This window comes from Triturus cristatus, chromosome 10, assembly GCF_964204655.1.
Source record: "Triturus cristatus chromosome 10, aTriCri1.1, whole genome shotgun sequence".
Taxonomy (NCBI): Eukaryota; Metazoa; Chordata; class Amphibia; order Caudata; family Salamandridae; genus Triturus; species Triturus cristatus.
The window spans coordinates 868324022-868351072 of NC_140593.1; the positions used below are offsets into that span (position 1 = coordinate 868324022).

The 27051-nt window shown below is 46.5% G+C and overlaps 1 protein-coding gene across 2 annotated transcripts in view; it reads left to right on the forward strand.

Annotated features, from left to right (window-relative positions):
• The window catches only part of LOC146796129 (GTPase IMAP family member 6-like), a 292397-nt gene that overhangs the window by 255386 nt on the left and 9960 nt on the right, over window positions 1–27051 (forward strand). For both annotated transcript variants that reach the window (XR_014969543.1, XM_085628508.1), the window contains one exon: window positions 206–313. Coding sequence is in view for 1 of the 2 variants with exons in the window: in XM_085628508.1 (XP_085484634.1) it covers window positions 206–313 (108 nt within the window). In the remaining variant the exon portion in view is untranslated. The remainder of the gene's footprint in view (window positions 1–205; window positions 314–27051) is intronic.

A 27051-nucleotide genomic window follows, 5' to 3' on the forward strand; every position in this document is an offset into this window, starting at 1 on the left:
GTAGTTCGTAGAAATAAATGCTTTTAATTTAGAAGCGGGTGGAGTATCCATATTGGGCAGTAGTCCAATGAAGGTGACTATGATTTTTTCTTCATCTGGGAATGTGATGGATTTAGAGTATCCGATTTCTCCGTGGCTCTAGGCAATGGCAAATATTGTTTGTAAGTACACAACCTCCAATCTTTGATTTTCATTTGCTTTTTAGTGGGCGCTTTGAAAGATTTCTTTGAAAAGGGATTGGAGAAGCGGTGTCATGACCTGTCAAAGAAGAAGCCTTCTATGGTAGTGCATCCACATGTTCACACCCCAACAGGTAACTGAGCACAGTTTGGGTATTCTAAGTATTGTTTTTCTTTACTATATGAAAATGTTCACATATAAATTGTTGTCAAGGACATACCACCGAAGAAGTTCTGATCTTTATCAAAGGATCACCTCTAAAAAAGGACTTTTCACTGGGCATTTATAAAGGTTTTTCTAACATATATGCATTGTTAAATAGCTCTCCAATGCCTCACTTCATTCACTGCTTTTTCACTTAAAACAGATAACCCTTAAACAAATATCTACTATGAGATGAATGAGCTCATATGAATGTTGCATAGAAGATTGCATTGTCCAAGTTCAAGTTCAATTCACATTATTTGGCACACGGGTAGCCATAAAACATACATAAATTAAACATACATAAAATACAATACAATCCAATGAATTGATCAGCATTAAAATTCAGCGAAATGCCTTCAAGAACCGAAATGGATGACGCATTTCAGACTGAGAACTAAGCGTTCCCCATACATTTCCTTTGGGACTGTATCTTCTCAGACTCAGTGGGTCCCTTCCCTGTGTTAAAAATAGGTGTAGCACCAACCCTCCATAGATTTCCTGCATCTCACTGCAGCTTCCAAAAAGGAAGAGACACCTCAATTGACTTCGTAACTGTTAAAAAACTGAAGATAGATCAGAGCATCTCTACATTGCCTGAGTCTTAAGGATTTGCCAGAGAATGCCTGCTCTAAAATGGAAAAGTAGGGATCTCTCCCAATGTGAAAACGCAGTATTTATATATAATCCGGGCTCCACAGGTACAGAAGATACAAGATCATCTTTTACTGATTTTTTTGCAGATTCAGACTTTAGACTTTGCAAATGACAAAATTCTGAGAAGTGAAGCATCACCAGCAATTTATCTGATTTTTTTTAAAGTGCAAGGAGCATCAAGGTGGCCTGGTAGGCTCAATGCCTCAAACCATTTTCGGACATAAGCTAATCAGGGAATTAAAGGGCCTTTATCCAATTTTAGGCAGTCCGCAATAAGGTCTCTATTTTCACTTGCCTCGCTGTTAGTCCAAATGATGACCCAGAGTTAAAGAGGGGTCACCTTCACCTTTTCCAATTTATACTGCCGGTTAAGATTTGAATGGATAATCCAATGAGAGATGGCTGGTGGCAGAAGCATAAGAAACCTACAGATGTGACTTTCCACGAACTAAAGAGACTCAGCATAACAGAATGCCCAGACCCCAACGCCATAAAGGGCTACCGAAATGCGCTGAGCATTATACATGTTCAGAAAGGGAGAAACAGTCCCGCCCCATCACCTGCAGCATGTGGCATGTTGAATAGTGCCCTGCTCACCTACATAACTTCAGTCGAGAACACCGTATCGCGGGTTGTCAGAAGCCTGCATTGTTAAAACCAATCCCTAGAAAATTAAAATCACTCAGAGTGCCAAGTGAATGTCCCTTCACCATTAATTTTGACATGTTTTCCTTACCCAGCCCACATGGCATGATGTGCGACTTCCCAAAATTGGTTATCAAGTCCAGTTCACCGTTAAAAGATGTAAAGGACATAAAGGATTCCAACAACATATGCAGTGCCCCTGGGATTCCAGCCATGAGCACCCCATCATCTGCGTGAAGCAGTGCCTGCACAGGGACTCTAGATACCATTGGGATGTCACTAGTTGTGCTTGCTAGGGTAGAGCACAAGTTGCTAATATAGCTAATAAAGATAAGTGAAGCCAGGATACATCCTTGCATTGCATTGTCATTTTATCTCATTGATCAGCCCAAGTTCTAGCCTGAAACCTGCTCACATAACTGCTTTTCTATGTTTTTTTAAGTGTTAGGTTGATTGAAACAACTATTAAGCAACACTAATTCATATCACCAGACCTATGTCTCTTTACTAAAACTTAACACATAAGGACACACCAGGACTTCTGGAATAATCTATCCAATGATTTCATTGTGTACATTATTCATCCCACTCTGAATTCAGGTGCATTCATGTTAGACCGTTATGACACAACACAAGTGTGAATAGATCTTGGGGGCTTTCAGATTAGTACGCCCACGTACTTTATCTGGGGTTTTCAGAATCATCATTATCTTGGTTTAAGAGTCATTAATCTCCATCAAATTGCCAAGATAATTCATCAGGTTGTCCGTTGATCACTGGACAGTAATCTGGTGGATTCGTAATCACTGGGAGATCTGCATTACAAATTTCAGGAATATGTGCTCCCCCAATTTCTGAGCAAAATGCTGGGTCCTAATTGAAAAAACCTTAAGATTCACCACCTGTAAATAATCTAAGGGCAAGTAGATATCCTTACTTCATGCTTCTATATGTCTGAACATCTGGCGCTATCTCAGGATCAGGATTGCAGCCTGCCCTTCATCCACTAGTTGCCTGATGCTGTCTGTTTTGGATTTAAGGGCGGTTTCTGTACCATGTTAGGATCGAACCCAGACTACTAAGGATCCAACAACCCCTTTTGCTTCACATAAACCATCAGGTGATGGTTAAGATGATTCTCTCCGCTCTTTAACGGAGTGGGGAACAATGAAATGGGGTGATACTGCTTCAGGTCCTTTGGATCAAGACTGAGTTTCTTAAGAAGAAATCTGACTGCAGCCTCTTTCCACTACCTTGAGTAGCATCTGGAGTTAATTGCTCAAATCTTGATGTCTGTTAAAGGATGGGCTATAGTGCTAGCAAACAGTTAGAAGATCCTTGGAGGGCATGGTTCCAGGGGAGATCCTGATTTTCAGTTCATAATGTAGGTCTCTGTTTGGACATAAGTTAAAGGAGGGAAAAGAACAAATTTATAGGAGGTCTCTCCTCAGACTCTGAGGTAGCAGAACAGTTGTCTAGGCGAGAGGTGGCAGGGCAGCAATCTGCCTGCTCCTCAGGTGAAGGCTCTTTGTAAATGTTGGTGACTTTGGAGTGGAAAAATCCTGCCAACTTGTTGCAAAGTTCAGTTGAGTCCTCGATATCTGAGAGAGCTGGAGGTGACGAAAGCTGGTACACAACTGTAAAGAGTTCTTTAGAAGAGCCTTCCGATTCCATCCTACCATTGCAGAATAAAGATTTGTTTTCCCTGATAGCATTTTCATACTCTCTAATAGAATTTTTTTTATTATAGAATTTTTATTTTAAGGCCTCTCAAGTGAAAATTGAATGTGAGGGCACACCTGACACCTAAAGATCTGTACATTAGTATGACCACACATTTCTTTAAAGTATACAAAATGTGATCAGTGAAATGCTTGAATTAATCTCAGCCACCAGCAATCACTCATAGGCGCATCCCAGTCGATCATTATTTTGCACCCAGCCATATGAAAATCAGTATTGACCATGCCCCATTTGGAACAGTCCAGCTTAATTTCCAGGAAAGGGCCTCCCTGAACCGTAACACAAGCAACCAAAGAATGGTTTTGCCCTAGTTAGATCTCATTAGTCAGGTAGAGCTTGGTTCTTGTAACACTGAGTGCACAGGACACACTCCTGGGCATACTTTTCCCACTTAAGGTAAGACACTAAAGTGGACAAAATAGTTACAAAGGAATGCTTGAATTAATCTTAGCCACTGGTAATTACTCAGGCCGCATCCCAGTCCATCCTTATTTTGCACACTATGCCACCTCTGTTTGGACCGAGCCACATCCAAATCAGTCTTGATCCTTGTAAGAAATTGGGTTACTGGTTGAGGGGGGGGCAAACCCTTACTCAAGCAGCAACCACAATCCTTGTCAGAGTTAGGCACGAGCAAACACCAAATTCCCCTGTGCTCAACCCTCTGGTAACTTGGCACAAAGCAGTTAGGCTTAACTAAGAGTCAATGTGTAAAATAATTATGCAACACTTCAAATAGTAATAAGTGGAAACACCACACAAGAAAAATCACACATCAATTGAAAAGAATAGAATAGAATGTAATAAATAGATCAATACCAAAATAAAAAATACAATCGGTAGAACTGGAGATATGCAAATTTATTTATTCAATTGAGACTAGTGCTAAAAGGCCCAAAGCTCCATTTGCAGCTTTCTAGTCGTGCAAGACTGTGTGAAGGTCACAAGTTCAGGCCGGCCACAATGGAGTGCGGGTCGGATACAGGGACAAGGTTAGTCCTGCTGAAAAGGTACATCCTCAGTACAGTGCAAAGATGTCCATTTGCGGTGGAGGGGGCTGCAAGGAGCAGGGAAGCAGCAACCACAGTTCTTGTCAGTGAGGCACAAGCAAACACCAAATTCACCTATGCTCAACCCTCTGGTAGTAATCACTGGAGGGTAACTGTTCCTAAAACGAAGAAAGAAGCGGGCCTATTTGGTCGCTAGAGGGACCAGAGGAGTGACTGTCTCAGAGGAATAGTTGGATGAGGAACGCTCAGCTAGGAGAATCCCTCCTTTTAGAAGAAGTGCCCTCACACACCCATGCGGGTGTCATGCTTAATCATCCGGTGTTGCTTCTCCTGGGGTGGCGCTGCAGTCCCCCACGGGCCCCGCAAGAGGGCTCTTTGTCAGAGATCCTTTATGGAGGAAAGCCACAGGGGTAAGTGCAGTTGTGTCGGAAGTGACGTGGGTGGCTTAAAAATACCTGCACTGTTACCTAGGGAAAACTTTATTCAGGGGTCTGATTGGTATGGTTAAAAAGGTAGGCGACTAGAGAAGACCTCTTGATCTAGTAATGAGAGGGGTGAGTATTTTCCTTCTGCTTAGTCTGGGTGAAGTGGTGGTGAAAGGTACTAGAATTTAGGTCGACATGTTTCACGCCTCAAGAGGTCCCTAGTGGATCCTATGGTGTTTCTTCAGGACCGTGAGATTTGTGAAAAAAAAAAGAGAAATAGGGGTCAGATATTGCAACACTCAGTACATCCTATTATACCTATAGTCAGGTGTGGTCAGGGCGACACTGCACCCGCAGGAGAACAACCACTTTAAAATTTCTAAATCCAACCTAGAAGGATAAAAAAGAGAGTAAGCCACACAAATCCTTTAAAAAGATCCTTGCACAGCAGCACTTCAAACAGTAATAAGTGGAAACACCACACAAGAAAAATACCCCACTAATTTAATAGAATAGAACATAATTTAATAAGTAAAGCAATACCCAAAAAAAAAGTCCAATCAGTAGAACTGGAGATATGCAATTTTAGTTATTCAAGTGAGACTAGTGCTAAAAAGCCCAAAGCGCCACTTGCAGCTATCTAGCCGTGCAAGACTGTGTGAAAGTCACAAGTTCAGGCCGGCCACAATGGAGTGCGGGTCAGATACAGGGACCAGGTTAGTCCTGCTGAAAAGGTACATTTTCAGTCCAGTGCAAAGAGTTCCATTCATAGCGGAGGGGGCTGCAGGTAGTAGGGAAGCGTTTAGAGGATTTTCCTTGTAGCGTGAAGAGCAGGCCTGGGATCACGGATTGTAGGACTGTAAAGTATAAATACTTTTGTAATCACAAACAGTCGAGCAGGAGCATTGTGGTGGTGCTTCACACGAGTGGTCGCTGATGTAGGGGTGAAAGAACTCCGTGTTGGCAGGCTGATCGAGCAACAAGGTTTCAGCATCAATGGGTCGGTTCGGAGTCCGAAGAGCCCAAAAACTTAAATTCAGCTACACTGAGGCCACCCCAAGAGTCAGGTGCTTACTCCAGCTGGCTCTGAATGCTTGTTCAGATATTTGGGATTATTTTATGTCCCTGTGGCTCTGAACAGGAGGTCAGCAGACTAGCCCTTGGAGTTACTCTGGGAGTCCTGGGTTCAGGTGCATGTCCAATCCCTCTGACTCATCCGGTAGAGCAGCAGGGCAGCAATCCAGCAAGGTAGCCGTCCAGCAAGACAGTAGTTTAACAGGGCAGTGGTTCCGCAGAATGGTGGTCCTTTCAGCAGCACAGAAGACTCTCTTCCTGGCAATGTCTTCACAGGTCCCGAAGTGTACTGAAGACTTGGTGTCTGAGGTCCAATATTGATACCAGGTGCCTGCTTTGAAGCCGGAGAAGCTTCTAGAAGTTTCCCTTTGAAGGGGGCACATGTTTCCTGCCTCCCCAGCCCTGGCTCCATACTGAAAACAAGGGGTACACAGCCCTGTGTGTGGAGGCAGGACACAGCCAAGTCAAGTCCAAGTAGGGCTGTGCCCAGCTCCACTGTCCTATTCAGCAGTGATGGCCTATCCAGGCACACCTAAGCTTTCTATAGTGAGTGTCTTTCTAGGAGGAATGCACAAAGCCCAAGAGGCGTAATGATTGCCACAGCCGGGCAAGCGGTGGCGATCGTTACGCCATTGTAATGAGAAATAACCCCCACCATCATATGGCGGTGGGTATCGCGACGGACGCAAAATCCGTCCGCCGCTTTTCCGCTGGTCGGCAATCGTTACGAATGCCGGCCGGGCGGAGCTGGGCCACTAATATGGTGGCGGTGCCTAGCAGGTACCGCCAGCCATTTTAGGATGAGGGTGAATGATAGTCCTTTCCATGAAAGGCTGGTGGGGTTTGGCTTTGCGGGCCTGTTGAGGGCCCCCTGTGGGGTGGGTGGTGCACTTGGGGGGTACCAATGGTACCCCACTGCAGTTCCCTACACCATGTAGCAGGCACCCCGTGGTGCCTGCTACGTGGTGCAGGGAAATGCTGTGCATGCCCTTTACCATTGCAGATGTTGCTGCAGCCAGCAGCACCATCCGCAATGGTAAATGGCCAGGATGCGCCTGTCAGTATGGCGGGCGCATCCTTATTGGGCCGGTGGGACCGCTGCACGTCTGGCGGTCGGTCCCATCACCGTTATAGTGGCATCATAATGAGCCCCCTAGTGTCAGCTACACCCAATCATGTGACCTGGAGAAAGGTTGCAGGCACTAGATTGCTTAGGAAGAAAAATGGCAATTTTCCAACAGTGTCATTTTAACAATTTTAATTTAAAATACAACTTTATCATTAGAGAAGATTTTTCATTACAATTTCAAAGCTACCAAACATGAACTGGTTTCCTGTTCCCATTTGGAAGTTACAGCCTATTAAATGCAATAAAGTAATTCCAATGTTATCTTCGGAGAGAGGTAGGCCTTGCAGTTGTAAAAAAACAAATGTAAGAGTTTTTCGCTACCAGGACATGAAAGTACATGTCCAACCTTTTGAATGCACTGCACCCTGCCCTCTAGAATGTCCAAGGCCTACCCTAGAGATGACTTGTATATATTAAAAAGGAAGGTGTAGGCCTGGCAAAAGGTTTATTTTTTTTAAAAAAAAGAATACCAAACAGAGGAGTGGAGGGTCTACGGGAATTTTTAAGACCACAGCATGGAAATATTCCCCAAACTATATATAATAAACACAGAAGTGTCCATGGGTCTAAGTGAGGCTAATGGTCACTCACACGGCAACCGGCATTGGCTACTAAACAAAGGAGAAATATACATCGGAAGAAAAACCTCTCATACCTTCCTATGTTGTTTGTGGAAAATCCTTTTAAAAGGACGGAATCCCATCACTCACCGTGGTGACATGCTCATCATTTGGGATCTCCTCTTATCTGTATCCTAGTTCAGATAAGGGCTACAACTCCCTCTCTACTAGGGAGGAGCTCACAGATGTTTTAAAGTAGAATTCCTCTGAGTTCTAACTGAGATCTACCAAAAGTTAGAACTAACTATGTTCTTTATTCAGTGATAGGCGCAGTGCTAGAGTGTGAAAAAAGAGAGTGTATTGCAAGCTAAAAATGGTTTACAATAGAGAACACTTTTTATTCACCATCTATTGATTACCAGATTAAAAACCAGTGCAAAAGGGCAATTTGAAAATATAACTGCCTCCGTATTTAACAAGGTCAACATGTTTCAGCCATTCAGATTTCTATTGATCATGGCTTTCTTCAGGACCTAGAGTTAATATTGGTACTGCATATAAGTGAGTGAAAAACTCAGAAAAAAGTAGGTTTAAAACTATTGGCAACCTACCAATTTATCATGAGTTCTCTGCCACTTATGGTGTGAGGATATCACCTAAACACAAGATAAAAAGAGAACAAACAAACAACAAAAACAAGGTAAGTATGCAATGCCTATCACTCAGTGGAGGATCAATGCGATCTATTTCCATATGGCATGGTACCAATACTCATGAAACAAATCTCTCAAGCGTACCTATAGTGCACAAGAGAACAGCCTCACCTACCCTGGTACAAAACTCAGGAATTTAGACCCACCTCTAAATAAAGTTTAGAGAAAACAAACAAGCATAGAAAAAAGAAAATATTACAGGCAGAAAAACTACTTAGATATCACTGCCTGATCAAGAAACTAAGATTAAGAAAGATATCCAGGGTTTCAAAGGTTTGTAGTACAACTGGCTGGAATGTCTCATAAATTCTAAAATGAAACATTAAAAAAAGGGAAAATTTGGGGCGCACTCGATGTAATGTCTTGCTCAGTGCGTTAGAGCAACCTTGTTTTATAACCTTCCAACAACGACATCCTATCTCTCAGGGCTTAAACTTAGCTCAACACCCTATTTAAAAACATATATCTCGGTTCAACTATCCGGGAACCCGGAAGTATCAGTCCTGCAGCTTCATATAAACACGCTGCATAGGAACCAAAGAGCTTCGAGATAAGTACGGTAACCAAAATGGAACATCCAACATGCCCAATCTTTACTGCAATCATTTCTGTGACGAAGCTAGAATTATTCCTAAATGGCAAAAGGCAGAGAGAGAACAGGGGGAAAGGGATTCATGCTAACTATACAGTGAAAATAGTTGAATATTTAACAGCGTACAAGCCCCATGGTGGCAGAACAAAAACAGAGGGGGGGTCCAAGTGCATACCTGTCCGTCGGTGCCTCAGGCGCAGTCTGAGCCGTTTTTCAGAGGTGAGGTGCAGGCGGCAGTGGTGCACTATTTATTTTGCAAGAAAGATGATCAGCTGTGTCAAATTATCTTAACCTGGCGCTATTTCGACGGCGTCATCGCCTTAGAACTGCAACCTACCCTAGGTATCTTGGGAAGTTTAGTTTACAGAGAGTTTCTAGTACGTGTGTGCATGCGGGTGTCTCATATTTTAATAACAACTCGCCATCTCGCCTCGTTCCGTTTTACAAATTGCACAGTTTTCATTGTGTAAAATATAGAGCAAATATACGTATATTGAAGAAAACTGCAAAAACCAGATAAATACTGGATGGTATCGAGGATTTATCGAGGCTTAGAATTACAAAAAAAAATGGAACCATGGGTAATGTAGTGCGTTACCCGGACTCTCTTTCGATCTACCTGTGATAGTGGTTCTCCATATAGTCACCGATCTATTACACCCATCAGTACCTAAATTGCCCTTGCAAAATAAATAGTGCACCACTGCCGCCTGCGCCTCTGTTGTACGTGAAGTAACGTACTAGTCTGCCAGGGCAAACCCGCAGTCCTATTTCCATCTGGATGCCGCCTGACGTCACTGGCCAATCCGGTGTCGAGGATGGCTGTGACGTCAGGGGGCGGTTCGGGGGACGGAAAAAGAGCGCGAGGACGCGAGCCGGCGGTTGTGTCTCCCGCTGCTCCTCGTGGGCCGTAACAGCAGATGTAAATAATAAACGGCTGAGAGTTAACACTAATCCTGTCTCGCCTCCCTCATTATTTACACTACAAATGGCGACGAGGGTTAAAAACATCGTTACGGCCCGCGAGTGATTCCATTGATGCCTGATGTCCCGATGTGCTGAGAAGACACGCTGATCTCTCCTCGCTGGTTCCTGTGCTCCAGATTCCATGCTGGTGATGACTTCTGCCTGCCCTTGCCTCCTGCACGCGTGGCCCTGCTGGTGGGACCTGGTGTGCTGCTTGGTGATGCCTGCTGTACTGAGGTGCTGTTCTGCCCCGACGACCCCGTGATCTGCACTGGTGAGCTGCTGTGGGGGGAGCGCTTTCTCTGCTGGTCCTAGATGCTCCCAATCTACTGAGGCTGCGTTGCTTGCTGCTGCGTCTGACTCCTGCCTCCCTGCGACCGGGGTGTCCTTCCGAGCTTGGTGGGGACTGTCCAGGATCTGCACCGCTGTCCCACGTGTGCCTGCTCGCCCGCTATGGTGCAACCCATCAACATATGTGTACCGCCCCTCTTTCTGGACTCCCCTGGTAAGCCATGTATGAAGTGGAAGGGGTGGCTGCGCGCATTTGAGAATTACATCGTCTCCATTGATGGCGAGGGGTATAGCGCTGCACGCAAGAAGTCGCTTCTATTCGGACTGTTGGGGAAAGCAGGCCAGGAGGTTTTTGACAGCTTGCCCGTCTATGCGGACCCTCCGGGGGCCCTTGCCCCTCTGGATGTGTACCAGGAGGCGGTTAAGCGGCTCGAACTGCAATACTCTGAGGAGGGTAATATCATGGTGGGGCGCCATAAATTCGCATTGCGGAAGCAGGAGGAGGGTGAGACTATCGAGGAGTATATTGCCTGTCTACGTGTTTTGGCACAAGACTGTGAATTCGCGGAGATGACTGATACTTACCTCAGGGACCAGGTGGTATTCTACTGCCATTCCAAGAAGGTGCAGGAACGGTTGCTTTCTTGCAGGAACCCGTCGCTGAATGATGTGGTGGCCATTGCGAAGGCCGTTGAACGTTCCATGGTGTCCACGAAAGAACTTGCGAGCACGAGTAAGGCTTCTAATGTGTTCTTTGTGCAGGACAAACATAGAGGTGCATCTAAAGCCCCAGACAGGGTGGCGATCGAGAAAGGGGGGGGCAGGAAGCCACTCGCTTGTTTTAGATGTGGGTCAAGGGACCACCTGGCGGATAGCAGGACATGCCCGGCACTGTCCAAAAGTTGCTCTAAGTGCAGGAAAGTGGGCCACTTTGCGGCAGTATGCAAAGCCAGGAGGCCTGGTGGGGGCATGAAAGTGAGCTCGGTGAGCGACTGCGATGCTGATACTGATGCGGACATTGTATTGTCCATTGATGCCGAAGATGGTAGAGTGAAGGGGCCTATTGGTTCTGTCCTGATTGGTACAGTTGAGCTGCCATTTACGGCCGATTCTGGTTCCCCCATTACCCTGATTTCTGACACCACGTATGAGTTGAAGTGGCAAGGTGTGAAATTGCATGAGACGGATGTGAATCCGAAGGCTTTTGGGGAGCAAGACATAGAGATGATGGGGTACTTCTGGGACTCCCTCACCTTCAGGGGGCGAACAGTGAGAACAAAGATCTATGTGGCTGAGAAAGGGAGGAGCCTGGTGGGGTGGAAGGATCTGGCCAAGCTGGGGGTGATGCTAGTCCCGGGGGCGGACGATCCCATTGTGCTGAGGGATGATTGGGTCGGCTATGTGCAGCCGGATGACTTGCCTGAGGGTTTGGCTGAGGTCATCGGCAAATTTGAGTCTGTTTTTGAAAACAAAGTAGGGTGTGTGAGAGGATTCGTGCACGCCATTAGATTGAAGGAGGATGCCGTGCCAATAAAACACAAGGTCAGGTCAGTTCCCCTCTCTGTCAGGGGGGAGCTAAAGGCTGTTCTAGATAGGCTGAAGTCGGAGGGAGTGATAGAGGAAGCAGGCGCATCAGAGTGGGTGTCCGCAATCGTGGTGTCCAAGAAGAAGAGGACAGGGGACATTCGGCTGTGTGTGGACCTGCGATCTTTGAACAGGAACATTCTGGTGAACTGCCACCCGCTGCCCAACATCCAAGAGATCCTATCTTCTACATCTGGGTCACGGTTTTTCACCTTTATAGACCTGAAGTCCGCATACCACCAGGTATGCCTCACGGAGGAGTCCAAGGCACTTACCACCTTTATTACCCCGTTCGGAGCGTACAGGTACGTCCGTCTTCCGTTCGGCCTCGCCTCAGCTTCCGGTGTCTTCCAAAGGTTGATGGATCTGCTCTTCGGCGACATGAAGGGTGTTGAGGCCTTCCAGGACGACATTCTAGTCCACACGGCGGGTGAAGAGGAGCACCTGGAGGTGCTGGGAGAAGTGCTGGGGGTACTGCGTGACAAAGGGATGACAGTCTCCAAAGACAAGTGCAAGTTCATGGAGGGCAGGATCGACTACTTGGGGCACGTGCTGACCGCGGATGGCATTGCGCCCAAAGATGATTTGGTGAAGGCCATACGTGATGCCCCGTGTCCCGGAGACAAAGACGCCCTACGATCGTTCCTGGGGCTCAGCGAATACTACTCCAAATTCATGCAGGGATATGCGACCATCGTGGAGCCCCTAAGGAAGCTACTGAGGAAGAATGAAAAATTCACGTGGGCGCATGCCCAACAAGCTGCTTTTGATGCCGTCAAGCAGGCCATCGTGGCAGCTCCCGTGCTACAGCCATACAACAGGGCATTCCGGAATGTGATCACAGTCGACGCAAGCGCCAAGGGTATCGGTGCGGTGTTTTGCCAGTTCCACGGGAAGATGGAGAACACGGTCGCTTTCATTTCCCGGTCACTGAGTGACGCTGAGAAGCATTACAGCACCATCGAGAGGGAGACGCTCGCATGCGTATGGGCCGTGGAGAAACTGAGGAACTATCTGTGGGGCATGGAGTTCGAACTGGTCACGGACCACAAGCCCTTAATCTACATGATGGACGGCGAAGGCCGCGGCAACGGGAAGGCCAGCTCGAGGCTTCTGCGGCTGATGTCCAGGCTGCAGGAATATCATTTCGTCATCAGACACATCAAGGGCGGCCTCAATTGCAGGGCGGATTGCTTGTCGCGCTTGCCGGTCAACGGCGAGGGGGACGGGTCCATGGATGACACGGAGTGAGTAGTGGCGCTGGTGGACGCTACGGCCATTTGCGAAGGATCCATTTCGGAGGAAGAGTGGATGGCGGCCCAAGAGAACGACATGACTATGCGTAGGGTGATGGATCATATAATGGCTCGCTGGCCCCCGATCCAGAACTTGAACGGTGCGCTCAGGAGTTTCCAGCAGGTTAGCCCCGAACTCTCCATCGAGGGCGGCTTCGTGAAAAGGCATGAGCTGTTTGTGCCGCCGGAAGGGTTGAGAGATAAACTAATCAGGTTAGCTCACAAGGGGCACCCAGGCGCTACCGCCACAAGGAACCTACTCAAACAATACTACTGGTGGCCAGGGATGTGCGGCGATGTCGGCAGTTTTATCGACCGATGCGGACCATGCTTAAGGGCCGACAAGCACTGGAAGACGGCGAAAGGTACGCTGCAGCTGGTGGACATTCCTGCCAGCCCATGGATCAAGGTCGCTATTGACTTCGCGGGCCCGTTTACCCTGCTGCCTGATGACTGCAGACATCTCATTGTCCTCACGGATTACTTTTCCAAATGGATCCACTACAAGTTCGTCAGGGAGGTTACCACTGAACGAGTGATCAAGGAGCTGAAGAGGGTCTTTGCAAGTGAAGGACAGCCGAAGATTTTGATGTCCGACAACGGCACACAGCTGGTCTCCAGGCAGATGAAGGACTTCCTGTCCAGATTGGGAATCAAGCAGGAGAAGACCCCGCTCTACAGCCGTAAGAGCAATGGGCAGGTCGAGCGAATGAATAGGTTCCTGAAGGAGGGTGTGCAACAGGCAATTGCCTCCAACTTGGATGTAAAAGCATTTCTGGCGGACAAGGTGCACACATTTCACAACACGCCCAATGCAGTCACGGGGCACACTCCGTTCTACCTTATGAGAGGGAGAAGGTGTATGAGTGAGCTTACTCCCAAACTTGATAGGTGGTATGACATGAGGGAGGAACCTGAAGATGTATCCGATGAGAGGTTGAGGGTCAAAGAAAGAATTGTGGCTAAACAGGAAAGCAACAAGCGGTATGCTGATATGGTGAATAGAGCCAAAGTTAAAGAGGTAGCGCAGGGGGATTGGGTGTTGGTGAAGAAACCAACCAAAGTGTTGAAGGGAGAGTCTGTTTTCCAGACCCCTGCACGTGTTCAAGGAGTGACTAAGGGAGCTGTCTGTTTGGAAGGAGGGGGATGGCGTAGCAAGGACGACATTATCAGGCTCAAGGCAGGTCAAGAGGAAATCATCATGAGAGGCAGCCAGGTGCATGAGACCGAGAGCGATGATAGTATGTACGAGTGGCAGGTTCAAGAAGACAATGACGGGACCTCTGAGGATGGTGTGAGTACGTGCCACGGCCTAGGGGATGCCGAAGGCCAGAGTGACAGCAGCCCCATGTCAGTGAGGAATGACAGTCATAATGTGATGAGTGCTAGCCAAGGTGGTACGGGCAACCGCGGCGGGGGGGCCAACCTGCATGTCACTCCCCGCAGACCTACAAGGCATATCAGGGCGCCAAAAAGGTTCGAAGATTTTGTTATGAGATGATTGTAATGTATAGTTCTCTATTTTGTTAAGAAAGGGAGATGTTGTACGTGAAGTAACGTACTAGTCTGCCAGGGCAAACCCGCAGTCCTATTTCCATCTGGATGCCGCCTGACGTCACTGGCCAATCCGGTGTCGAGGATGGCTGTGACGTCAGGGGGCGGTTCGGGGGATGGAAAAAGAGCGCGAGGACGCGAGCCGGCGGTTGTGTCTCCCGCTGCTCCTCGTGGGCCGTAACAGCAGATGTAAATAATAAACGGCTGAGAGTTAACACTAATCCTGTCTCGCCTCCCTCATTATTTACACTACAGCCTCACCTCTGAAAACCGGCTCAGACGGAGCCTGAAGCACTGACGGACAGGTAGGCACTTGGACCCCCCTCTGCTTTTGTTCTGCCACCATGGGGCTTGTACGCTGTTAAATATGCAACTATTTTCACTGTATAGTTAGTGTGAATCCCTTTCCCTCTGTTCTCTCTCTGCCTTTTGCCATTTAGGAATAATACTAGCCAGAGGCGCAACTAGAGCCAAATTTCGGGGGGGGCTGAGCAAAAATTTCGGGGGGGGGGGCTGAGCAAAAATTTCAGGGGGGGCTGAACTTTAAGCAATAGGCAGAGTGGAGCTGCAGGGGCTCTTAGAAGGGCTGAAACAACAGCGAGGCCTCATTAACATGCAAATGGTCTTTTAAAGACCTGTGAAGTGCTCGGGTGCGGCTTCTTTTTTGCCCGGGAAGGTGTCTCATCCCGGGCTGCCACACACGACGGGGGGGGGGCTGAAGCCCCGTGAGTCCAATGGGTGTTGCGCGCCTGATACTAGCATCGTCACAGGAATGATTGCAGTAAAGATTGAGCATGTTGGATGTTCCATTTTGGTTACCGTACTTATCTCGAAGCTCTTTCTGGTTCCTATGCAGCGTGTTTATATGAAGCTGCAGGACTAATACTTCCGGGTTCCCGGATAGTTGAACCAAGATATATGTTTTTAAATAGGGTTTTAAACTTAGTATAAGCCCTGAGAGATAAGATGTCTTTGTTGGAAGGTTATAAGGTTGCTCTAACGCACTGAGCAAGACATTACATCGAGGGCGCCCAAAATGTTCCCTTTTTTAATGGTTCATTTTAGAATTTATGAGACATTCCAGCCAGTTGTACTACAAACCTTTGAAACCCTAGATATCTTTCTTAATCTTAGTTTCTTGATCAGTCAGTGATATTTAAATAGTTTTTCTGCCTGTAATATTTTCTTTTTTCTATGCTTGTTTGTTTTCTCTAAACTTTATTTAGCGCGGGGTCTCATTTCCTGAGTTTTGTACCAGGGGAGGCGAGGCTGTTCTTTTGTGCACTATAGGTAAGCTTGAGAGATTTTTTTCATGAGTATTGGTACAATGCCATATGGAAATAGATCGCATTGATCCTCCACTGAGTGATAGGTATTGCATACTTACCTTGTTGTTTGTTTTTTCTCTTTTTATCTTGTGTTTAGGTGATATCCTCACACCATAAGTGGCAGAGAACTCATGATAAATTGGTAGGTTGCCAATAGTTTTAAACCTACTTTTTCTACTTTTCCTGATTTTTCACTCACTTATACGCAGTATCAATATTAACTCTAGGTCCTGAAGAAAGCCACGATCAATAGAAATCTGAATTGCTGAAACATGTTGACCTTGTTCCATACTGAGGCAGTTATATTTTCAAATTACCCTTTTGCATTGGTTTTTAATCTAGTAATCAACGGATGGTGAATAAAAAGTGTTCTATATTGTTAACCATTTTTAACTTGCAATACACTCTCTTTTTTCACACTCTAGCACTGTGCCCATCACTTAATAAAGAACATAGTTAGTTCTCACTTTTGGTAGATCTCACTTAGAACTCAGAGGAATTCTACTTAAAAACATCCGTGAGCTCCTACCTAGTTTAGAGAGGGAGTTGTAGCCCTTATCTGAACTAGGATACAGATAAGAGGAGATTCCAAATGATGAAGCATGTCACCATGGTGAGTGATGCGATTCCGTCCTTTTAAAAGGATTTTCCACAAACAACACGGGAAGGTATGAGAGTTTTTTTTTTCCTATGTATATTTCTCCTTTGTTTAGTAGCCAATGCTGGTTGCCGTGTGAGTGACCATTAGCCTCACTTACACCCATGGACACTTCTGTGTTTATTATAAAAGGTTTATTTTGCCAAGTGAAAATGGTATTTTCGAACTGCACAAAGCCCTGAGACAGGTTTAAAGGGCTACTTATTGGGCGGCACAATAAGTGCTTCAGTCCCAGTAATAGCATTTAATTTACCAGCCCTGGGTACATGTAACACCACCTTATTATGGACTTATAAGTAAATTATGTCGCCAATTGAGTGCAAGCTAATTCTGCCATATTTAGAAGAGAGAGCTCAAGCCCATTATTACTGGTTAGCAGTGGTAAAATGTAGAGAGTCCTAAAACCAACAAAGACTGGTTCAGCTAAAAAATAGAGCGTAAAAGGCAAAATGTTTTGGGGTGATCCTGCAGAGAGGGCCGGGTCCAATGTGACCCCCCTCCAGCCTAAAGCCAGGGAAGACTAATCAATACTTTGATGGATTTCCCTGCTTCTGCAATATAATATAGCAATGGCCCTCAACTGCAGAGGCCCTTATCAATTATATGCTCTTCTGAATTCAGTTAGATCCCTCTGTCTACACTCCTGAGAGCCACTGGACTGACTCATGGGAAACCCTTCTTTCTCCTCACCTATGGAACCCATCTGTGCAGGACCTAGCCATAACGTGCTCACAGATGCATCCCAGTAAGCAGACAGTACCAATGTGGCTAGCAAAGTGATGTGGGCCACTCCAGCCTTTGGATCAGACTTCTGTCCCCAGACCAAGGCAAACTCTGCCCATAAGGACAACAACCGACAGAGGCCACTGACTACTGTCAGTGTCTAGAGCAAGACCTCAGGCCATCCAGGGGTCTCTAACTTCTGAGGTTTCTCAGAGTGGAGGGGAACAGACCCAGGTGTTAAGTACCCTTCTTCTATTCTCCTTCTTTCCAGTCCAGCGGTGATAGCCTGAGACTGGTCTCTCAACCCAGTATCTGTACCCTGAGGCTGATCAGTGGTCAGAGAAGAGTCCTTCCTCCCCCTGCCCCTCCACCTGGGCCACTGTACTGTCTCGGAGCGGTACGCTCAGATAACTGAGCTTTCAGGGTGCTCTGGTATGCTGCTCCTCTTGGCTCGCATGGCACCGGTGGCAACTCATTCCCTTGTGGGAGGTTTATAGCCATTCAGGGACTGACTTTGACCATTTTATGGGTCACCTCCCTACCCCATTCCAAGGATTCCAGGGCCATGGAGTGGACAAGAACCTGCCTCGGAGCCTGGGTTGTCCTATACATCTGGCCAGTATACTGCTCTGGGGAAACCAGCCTTTCCACTACCATGGTCTGCTGTCTCTGGTGTCCCTAAGAGCATTTACTGGAATCCCATATACCTTTACCTTAAGGAAGTGACGACTCCCACCTTCAGGGATCACCAGTCTACTTCTTGAATCTATCTCCCAATTGAAGGAGATTAGGACATGATCTACCTCCTTTCCATGGGGACTACTTACCCGTAAGGCTATATTGGACACCCCTGTAGAGGTCCAACCAGTGGGTGGTTTCTTAGGACAGGCAGAGTCCCCATGCTTGTGTCCTAGCTGAGAAAAACCAAAACAGTAGTGTTGGAAATGGGGCACCCTGGGCCACTGCCTACCAGTACCACCCTGACTCTCACAAGGGGCACAGGAACCCTTTTCTTCTCCCTTAACCTGAGACCTTCTCCTCACTCTGCTGGTGGCAACCTGAACCACTCTTCTTGGGGTCATCCCCAGATACCATTATGTACATTCTGGTGCTGACCCAGAGGTCCACCTCCTCAGCAAGCTTCCTGGGAATAGTCAGCTTGCTATCCACCAGGTGCTGTCTCAGCTCTGTAAGACAAATATTGAGCATGTGCTCCCATAGAATTCGGATGTACAGCCCATCATAATCATTCATTTTGCTGTCCCTCAATCAACCTTTCCATTCCTTACTGGAGTAATCTAAGAAATCAATCGAAGACTGGTTTGGGAGTTTGTGGCTTTCCCGTAAACTTTTTGGCAACAAGGATGACTTTCATGGGACATATTTGGTCTGGCCATCTACCACAAGCATGAGTAGTGTATCCCTCCACACTGTAGGCATATGCTTTGGCAAGCTACCCCCACACACAGTGCACCTCTGGGATGTTGTGCACTGACACAGCTACCTCATATGCAGCAAGCCAAATCATCAATATCCTCTCTCACCAGATATTTGGGTACCAGATCTTTGGGTATGTAGCCCTTCTTTTCAGCTTCGGAAACTGCAGATAAGCTGGCATCATTGCTGCTGGATTCTGAGCTCTGTCTAGCTTAAATCTCCTGTTCTATCAGAGTTTTCGCATACTCCAGCAGCATTTTCTTTTCTGCCAATACTCGTTCAGCCTACTTCTCCTCTGTCTTGAGTCTCATTGTGCCCAAACTTGAGCTCTCTTTCTGACTTCCTGCACTCCAACTTCTCTGGGTATAGGCCCTTTGAAGACACACTGCTTCCTGCCCTCACACACGGCTCCTTCTGTGTGGGAAGAGGACCTCCCTCATCCGGTATTTCCTGCTCAGGGAACACTGCCAGGTCATCTTCAAATCAAATCAAATCAAGTTCCCCCTCATCAGGATCCTCCACATTGGAATCCTCATCCTCAGAATACTCATGCTGGGAATGCCTCCTAGTTACTACCTCATAGGCTATCTGAAGTCCCTACTTTGTGGCATTCTTTCCCACACATAGCCCCCTCTCCTTGTAGGATTTCTACAGCTCAGCCCTGTGACAGAATCCACATTGAGCCTCTTCACTTTCATGGTATGAGACAAAGAGGAAGGGAACTTGAATTTAGAAAAATAGGCAAAACATCCAATCAGAAAACTAGGGAGAATTAAAAAACTTGCAATGGCCTCAAATTACTTATATGGTAGTGTAACACAAAATTACTATATAGTACTGCACAAACACAAGTTCAAATCCCACAGCTGCCACCAGTGTAAGACATTGACTTACTGGTTGAGGAGGGAGGTGAATCCCTCACTAAAGCAGCAACCATAATCCTTGTCACAATGAGGCATAAGCAAACCCTAAATTAACCTGTGATCAACCACCTGGTAGCGTGGCACTGATCAGTCAGGCTTAACTTAGAGGCAATGTGTAAAGTATTTACACAGCTTTTAAAACCGTGATAACTGAAAATACAGCACAAGAAAAATCCCACACCAATTTAGACAAATAGATCAGAACGTGCAAAATAAATCAAGCCCAAACTGACAAAAATCCAACCAGTAGAACTGGAGATATGCAATTTTAAAGATTCAAGTAAGAGGAGCTCCAACAATCCCAACTCGCCACTCAAGGCTTTCTGGTTGTGCAAAGTCACAAGTTCAGGCTCACCATGATGGAGTTGGGGTCAGATGCAGGGACCAGGTTATTTCCGCTGGAAAGTTACCTTCTCAGTCCAGTGCACACAGTCTGGTGATGGGTAGGGGCCTGCGAGGAGCAGGGAAGCATCGTGGACAGTCATCAATGTAGGGTGAAGAGCAGGACTAGCGTTGAAGTTGGTTGTCTCGGAAGCAGGAAGATTCTGTTGTCATTGTGAATGGCAGGGCCAGAGCTTTGCTGTGGTGGTCCCCACAAGAGGTTGATACTGTAGCATGAAGGGTCGGGCTGACATAACTTTGAGTTGGTGGGCTGTGCAAATTACAAGGTGTTGGTATAAACGAGCCCGCTTGCCTTGTGAAGAGCCAAAAAACTTAAATTCAGCTTTACTGAGGCCATACCAAGGGTCCAGGGCCTGAGGAACACCACTTGGGGTCCAGGGCTTACTTCAGTTGGATCTGAGTGCTGGTTCAGGTGGTTGAGAACCTGTTATGTCCCTGTGGCTCTCAATAGGAGCAAGCAGATTAGCCCGTGTAGTCACTCTGGGAGTCTTGAGTTCAAGTGCAGGTCCAATCCATCTGGCTCAGGCAGAAGAGAAGCATGTCTGCAATCCAGCCAGGCAGCCAACCAGCAAGGCAGGAGTCCAGCAGGGCAGCAAGCCTTCTTTCTGGAAGAGTCTCCACAGGTCCAGAAGTATGCTGAAGAGTTGATGTCTGAGGTTCAATATTTATAGCAGATGTGCCTTTGAAGTGGGAGAAGCTTCTAGATGTTTCTCTTCGAAGTGTCAGTGATGGCCCATCCCAGCACACCTAAGCTCTCTATTGTGTGTGGCTGTGTAAGAGGAATACACAAAAGCCCAACTGCCAGCTACACTCAGCCATGTGCCCCAGAGACAGGCCGCATGCACTAAGGAGCACATGCATCAAGCCTTTTCCCATTCGCAAATGGGCCAATTCGCAGAATTGTAAATTGCGATTCCCTAAATGCATTCGCAATCTAGGTAATTGCAAGAAATTGTGATTGGAAAAAGGCCTTTTACTATGCATGTAGGTTTTGGCATTCGCAATTTGGGAATCATAATTTCTTGCAATTCCCTAGATTGCGAATGCATTTAGGGAATCGCAATTTACAATTCTGTAATGCTGATGCATATAGCCTTTCCTAAATGAGAACTGTTGATTTAGGAAACGCTAATTACCATCAACTTCAAGTTGATGGTAATATGATCGTGCTCTGAAAAATGCACAACATGCATTTTTCCAAAGTGCCATGTAGCATCTGGGCTTTACATGGGCCACTTACCTTTTTTTGTGCGGTGCTTCAGGGGGGCCTTAGGACCCCGGGCACCCTTGGATTTGCATTCGCTATTTGCGATTAACAATTTGGTAATCGCAATTAGCGAATGCAATACTATTCATTTGTATGGGCCTGCAGGCCCATAGGAATGAATGGAGTCACATTACCTAATAGCGATTCACAATTTCTAAATCACAATTAGGTAATGTTAAGGAATCGCAATTTTTTTTGCGATTCCTACATGCATAGCATTTTGCGATTCCCAAGCAGCGAATCAGTAAAATTTGCTATTTGGGAATCGCAAAATACGGGCTTGATGCATGTGTCACTAAATGACTAAGACAGGAAAATATCAACTTTCTAAAAGTGTCATTTTCAAAATTGTAGTTTAAAATCCGACTTTACCATAATAGAGGATTTTATTATTACAAATCCAAATACACGAAACATGAACTGGTCACCTGATCCCATTTGGAAGTTACAGCTTATTAAATGGAATAAGGTTACTCCAATATTATTCTATGGGACAAATAGTTTGTGCAGTAAGGACACGTCAACCTTAAAGGTTAATGTTCAACCTTTTAAATAGACTGCACCCTGCCCTCTGGGCAGTCCAGGGCCTACCTTAAGGGTGACCTGTATGTAGGGGTGGGCGAGAATTTCCATTCCGCTCGTGGAAATTGTGACATTTCGACATTTTCGCGTTCTGCGCGGAACGCGAAAAAATCGAAACTTCCGCCATCCGCGACCAGAACGGACATATGCAGGTGCAGGACAGGATTCATTCTGGCACGATGCTCCTGTCACAAAAATTAAACCTCAACAGGAAGCACTTACAGATATAAATAAAGCAGGTGCCCGAGTTGGAGCTCAAATTCAGTAACGCATTAATCAGCACAAAACATTCGGGAGTAGCTAGGTCGAGGCTGGGCAGGTGTGCTTTTCTCCCCACATCTACCGTCAAAAATTAGCTGTGATCCTCGATGGAGCTCTGTGCATCCATGACTTTCTCAAGCTCAACCCCCGTGTAGCTCCTGACGCCAGGAGGTTCTGTCTCCTTGTCTGCTGCTCTAATCGGTCTCTGGCCCTTTATAAACAAGCGGCATGTGAACTGCATGGAAGCCCCGCCACACACACCAGCGGTGGGCATCGTCTTCCCGCCCTTTCCCCCACTATGATGGACAGCTGACTCACGGAACCCCGGGGCCCGTCGGCGCCGTGGCAACATTAAAGACACACATGGTCACTGTAGACAACTCTTCTGGCCCTTTACGCAGCTGTACTGTAGGAAAAGCACTATACATTTACCCAACGAGGTAGCACTTACTGAAATTAGCTGTGATCCTCGATGGAGCTCTGTGCATCCACGACTTTCTCGAGCGCAATCCCCGTGTAGTTCCTGAAACCAGGAGGTACTGTCTCCTCGTCTGCTGCTCTGATCGGTTTCTGGCCCTTTAAACAAGCGGCATGTGAACTGCATGGAAGCCCCACCACACACACCAGCGGTGGGCATCGTCTTCCCGCCCTTTCCCACACTATGACGGACAGCTGACTCGAGGGCACCCAACCGGAAGCACTAATCTCCGCGATCTCGCGAAATATTGCGAGATCGCAGAGATTTTGTGCCGTTTCGCGATATTTGGCGAAAGGCACTGCCGGTAATTCCGCCCACCCCTACCTGTATGTTTTAAAAAGGAAGGGTTGGGCCTGGAAAACGGCGTATTTTGCCCAAAACACTAGTCTAAAACTGCACACAAGCTGCCATGGCAGTCCTGAGACAGGTTTAAAGGGATACTTAAGTGGGTGACACAATAAGTGCTGCAGGTTCACTAGAATCATTTTATTTACAGGCCCTTGGTACATGTAGTATCACTTTACTAGGGACTTACAAGTAAATTAAATATGCCAAATGGGTGCAAGCCAATTCTACTATGTTTAGAGGAGAGAGCACATGGACATTAGCCCAAGTTAGCAGTGGTAAAGTGATCATGTGATGATGATTTCAGCAAAAAAGTGCATGAGCATAGGAAAAAAGTTTGGGGGTGATCCCTCAGAGACAACTTGGTACAACAATACTGCTTTTAAGGTAATGCCTATGTTTGCATGTTCAGCCCCACAATTGTGGGATGATCTTGCTGGTTTATTGACTTTGAGAGAGCACTGAGGTCTGCTAACCAGACATCAATGCCTGTGTTCTAACGCTTTGCAAAGTATATGTCGAATTGGCTATCCCTAATTGGCAAGGACAGACTTATTAATAAGTCCCTAGTATATGGTACCTAGGGTACCTAGGGCACCTAGGGCATGTAATGCAGAGTGTCCACCCAGAGCTGCAGTACTGTTTGTACCACCCTGTCTGTGACAATGTAAAAAATGGCTCTGAGCCTACCACTGCAGACTGGAAGAGCAATGGTAACATTGCTAATTCAACTTGGCTAGTTAAACTAATGGCAAAGCCCCTACTTTCCTTAATAATATATGTAAGTCTCCTCTAAGGAAGCCCTACAGAGCCCTAAGGCAGAGAGCTGTATATTATTAAATAAGACATGTATATTTATATATGTCTTAACAGCAACATGTCAAAGTTGTTGTTTTGCTGTAGAAAGGCGAATCGCCCCACAGGCTAACACAGGGTTACCAGCTGACACCTCAGCCTGGCTAACGTATGAATGGGACTACCTACCTGGAATTAAATTATTCATGGCAATAACCCCAACTTGATGCCCAGGTCGAATTTAATACCACCATCAAACAAATGCAACTTTTAGAAAGTTGCCACTCTGTGGCCGAGTTCTCTAGTAGCCTCACATGGGCACTGACCAACAGACAGCATTCTGCCTGACTGGGGAGTCATGTGAACGACTCCCTGGTTTATGAACAATAACAGTCTGCTACAGGGCGAGGTGATACTTCCCCTTTGCAGATTTCCACTCAGGGTGTTAGCCCAAAAGGCAAGCTTTAAAGGCGAAGCCACCTATAGTGGGCAGTTAGCTTTCACACTCCTGAGGGGCTTCTCTTGCTGGAGACAGGGACAGCGATGGAAATCCAGTGCCCAAACCAGTTTTCCCTTTGGTGTGTAGCCCTCAGGTAGCCACACCTCTAGGGTGGGCTACCAAGCTCCTGACATCGAGAGAAGGGTCCCAACATCTTGAGAGGGGACATAATAGAGTACTCTGTGTTTTATGCAAGCCAGAAAGTCATCACCAAGAGGGAGGTGACCTGGTAGCCAATTATCTTATGATTGCATCATTCCCCCAGGGCACTCTGTGGGAATAAATATGGCATTTATATCACAAGAGAGGGCTGGAGAAGGTTTAGAGACCTGCAAGGGTTGACTTCCCTTTTTACTATATCAAACACACAGCTGAACCCTTGGGCCTAACCATCCTGGAATGTCCCTTTTATAGGATGATACCCCTCACTCACCGTAGGTGGCATGCTTCATCATTGAGAATCTACTTGTATTGTGATGCCTAGACAATATATGTGCTACAACCCCCTTACTGAGAGGGTGGAGCTCAGGGATGTTTTTAAACTAACAGAGGAATACTAAATCCCCAATAAGTGAGCTCAGGGTGTTGAGGGCAGCAGAGCAAAAGTGATGGTTTAAAACTGACAACGGGGAACACAAATAAACTTTATTAGAGCAACCCTGGGCTAGGTTTAAAAACAGTAGGGCACAACCAGACTGATTCAACCCACTTTAGTGTCACAAAAAGGTCGACATGTTTCAGCCTGTGACCCGGAGAGGTGTTGCGGCTTTCTTCAGGACCTCTAAGTAAGTGCTTCTGCTCACAAAGTGCTAAAATGAAAACACAAAGAACCAAAATACTGGTATACAACACAATCCAGTGATCCTATGGGATGTCAGAGTGTGAAGAATTGACTGGCGGTAACCCGCTGAAGTCGGGTGTCACGCTCCTTGGCATGGGGCTTAAAGGGGGATCTCTGTCCGTTAGACAGAAGACTGGCAAGTTGCTCGCTAAGCCAAGGAAGAAGATCACAGGCTAAAACATGTTGACCTTTTTGTGACAGTAAAGCGGGTTGAATCACTCCTGCTGTGCCCTGTTTTTTTAATCCTAACCCAGGGTGATTCTAATAAAGTTTCTTTGTGAACCCTGTAGTTAGTTTTAAGCCATCACTCTCACTTGCTCTGCTGCCCTCAACACTACAAGCTCACCTATTGGGTATTTAGTATACCTCTCTCAGTAAAAAAACATTTCTGAGCTCCTCCCTCTCAGTCAGGGGGTTGTAGCCTGTATGGTGAGTAGGCATCATAGTGCGAGGAGATTCCCTGTGATGAAACATGTCATATACATGGTGAAGGAGATTGTCCTATTAAGGGCCATTCCATGGCAGTTAGGCTCCCAGCTAGGTGCTGAGCACTCATAGACCCAAGGGTTCCACTGTGTGCTTAATAAATATGGCATCCCTGGCTCCCTCCACCTCAGATCATGTCAGAACTGGAACAATGACCAAACAAGAACTGCCTTGCAGCCCCCTGGACTGCAGAAAGTAAGGCTGCACAGTCTGCTAGACTGCACCTGGTGCGCCTTGGGCTCGCAAAGAGAGGATTGTGCATGTGGTTCCTGGCTCAGAAAAAGTCATGTCACAAAAAGGTGATTCAAAGTAACCGTGGACTGACCCCTTGGAACCCGCACTAGGGTCTGTACAGCTCAAGTAGCCTACACCAGCAAGTTGCTTGCCACCACAGATGCTAACCACCATTGGGCACCCAAAGAGACTGATCCTCGACAACCTAAAGATGCACTTGAGTTCACCGGACCCAGGAGTTTAGTCAGAGTTCCGATTGGTCACCCAAGAGGGACAGCATCCACCCTCAAAAAGTATTTTGCAGGGACCAATGTACAAGGAGGCAGGTAGTGCAGCTGCAGCTGGCCTTCTACGGTTTCAAAGAGAACTTTGAGGGATCCTGACCTCTGGGACCAAAGTCACCCCACCTGACCCATGGACCGAGGAATAACCGCAAATTCACCCATTTTGACCGCACAGCACCAGGAGCATCTTCATCTCCTGTATCCTCAGCATCAAGACTACTCCATTGATGTCTACAGCGGTTGTGTTGTAAAGTGTGGAACTGCGCTAGAAAACACTCTGGTGGCCAGATAACTGTCCAAATCTACCCCATTGGCCTCCAGACCTTCTACCTGTCAGATATAATAATCCAAGTTGGCCCGGTATAGCACATTTTTTACAAACCTTTTACAAACTTTTCAAATGTTATGGCACCAATGCTTGTTTCAATTGGATTACAAATTAAGATTTCTTTTAAAAATCAATATTTCTGGAGCTCTCTGGTGGATTTTGCTCATCTTGGACTCTAAAAATTCATAAAATATAATCCATTTTTATAAATTGGTGTTGTAGTCTTCCATGTTGAGTGTCTTTCTTCTTGTTTTGTCTGGTACTGTTAAATGCTTTACACTAGTTCCTTTGTCCAATCCTTGCTCCTCGAAGCCATAGCTACCCAGGGTTGAGCTTTAGGTTGTGCAAATGAGCCTTACTGTATCCAAGACAGTTTTTGTGATCATACTCCACGGTAAGGCTGCACTTTAATACCATATATTAGACCCAAATCCTCACACTGCTTCAATGGGAAGAGTCAGTCCAAACTGCACAGCATTGACAGCTTGAGGAGCTTACTTATGAGAGCCCTGCGTCACTTTTGCACCATGTAAAGTGTTACACGCATGACACAGGGCT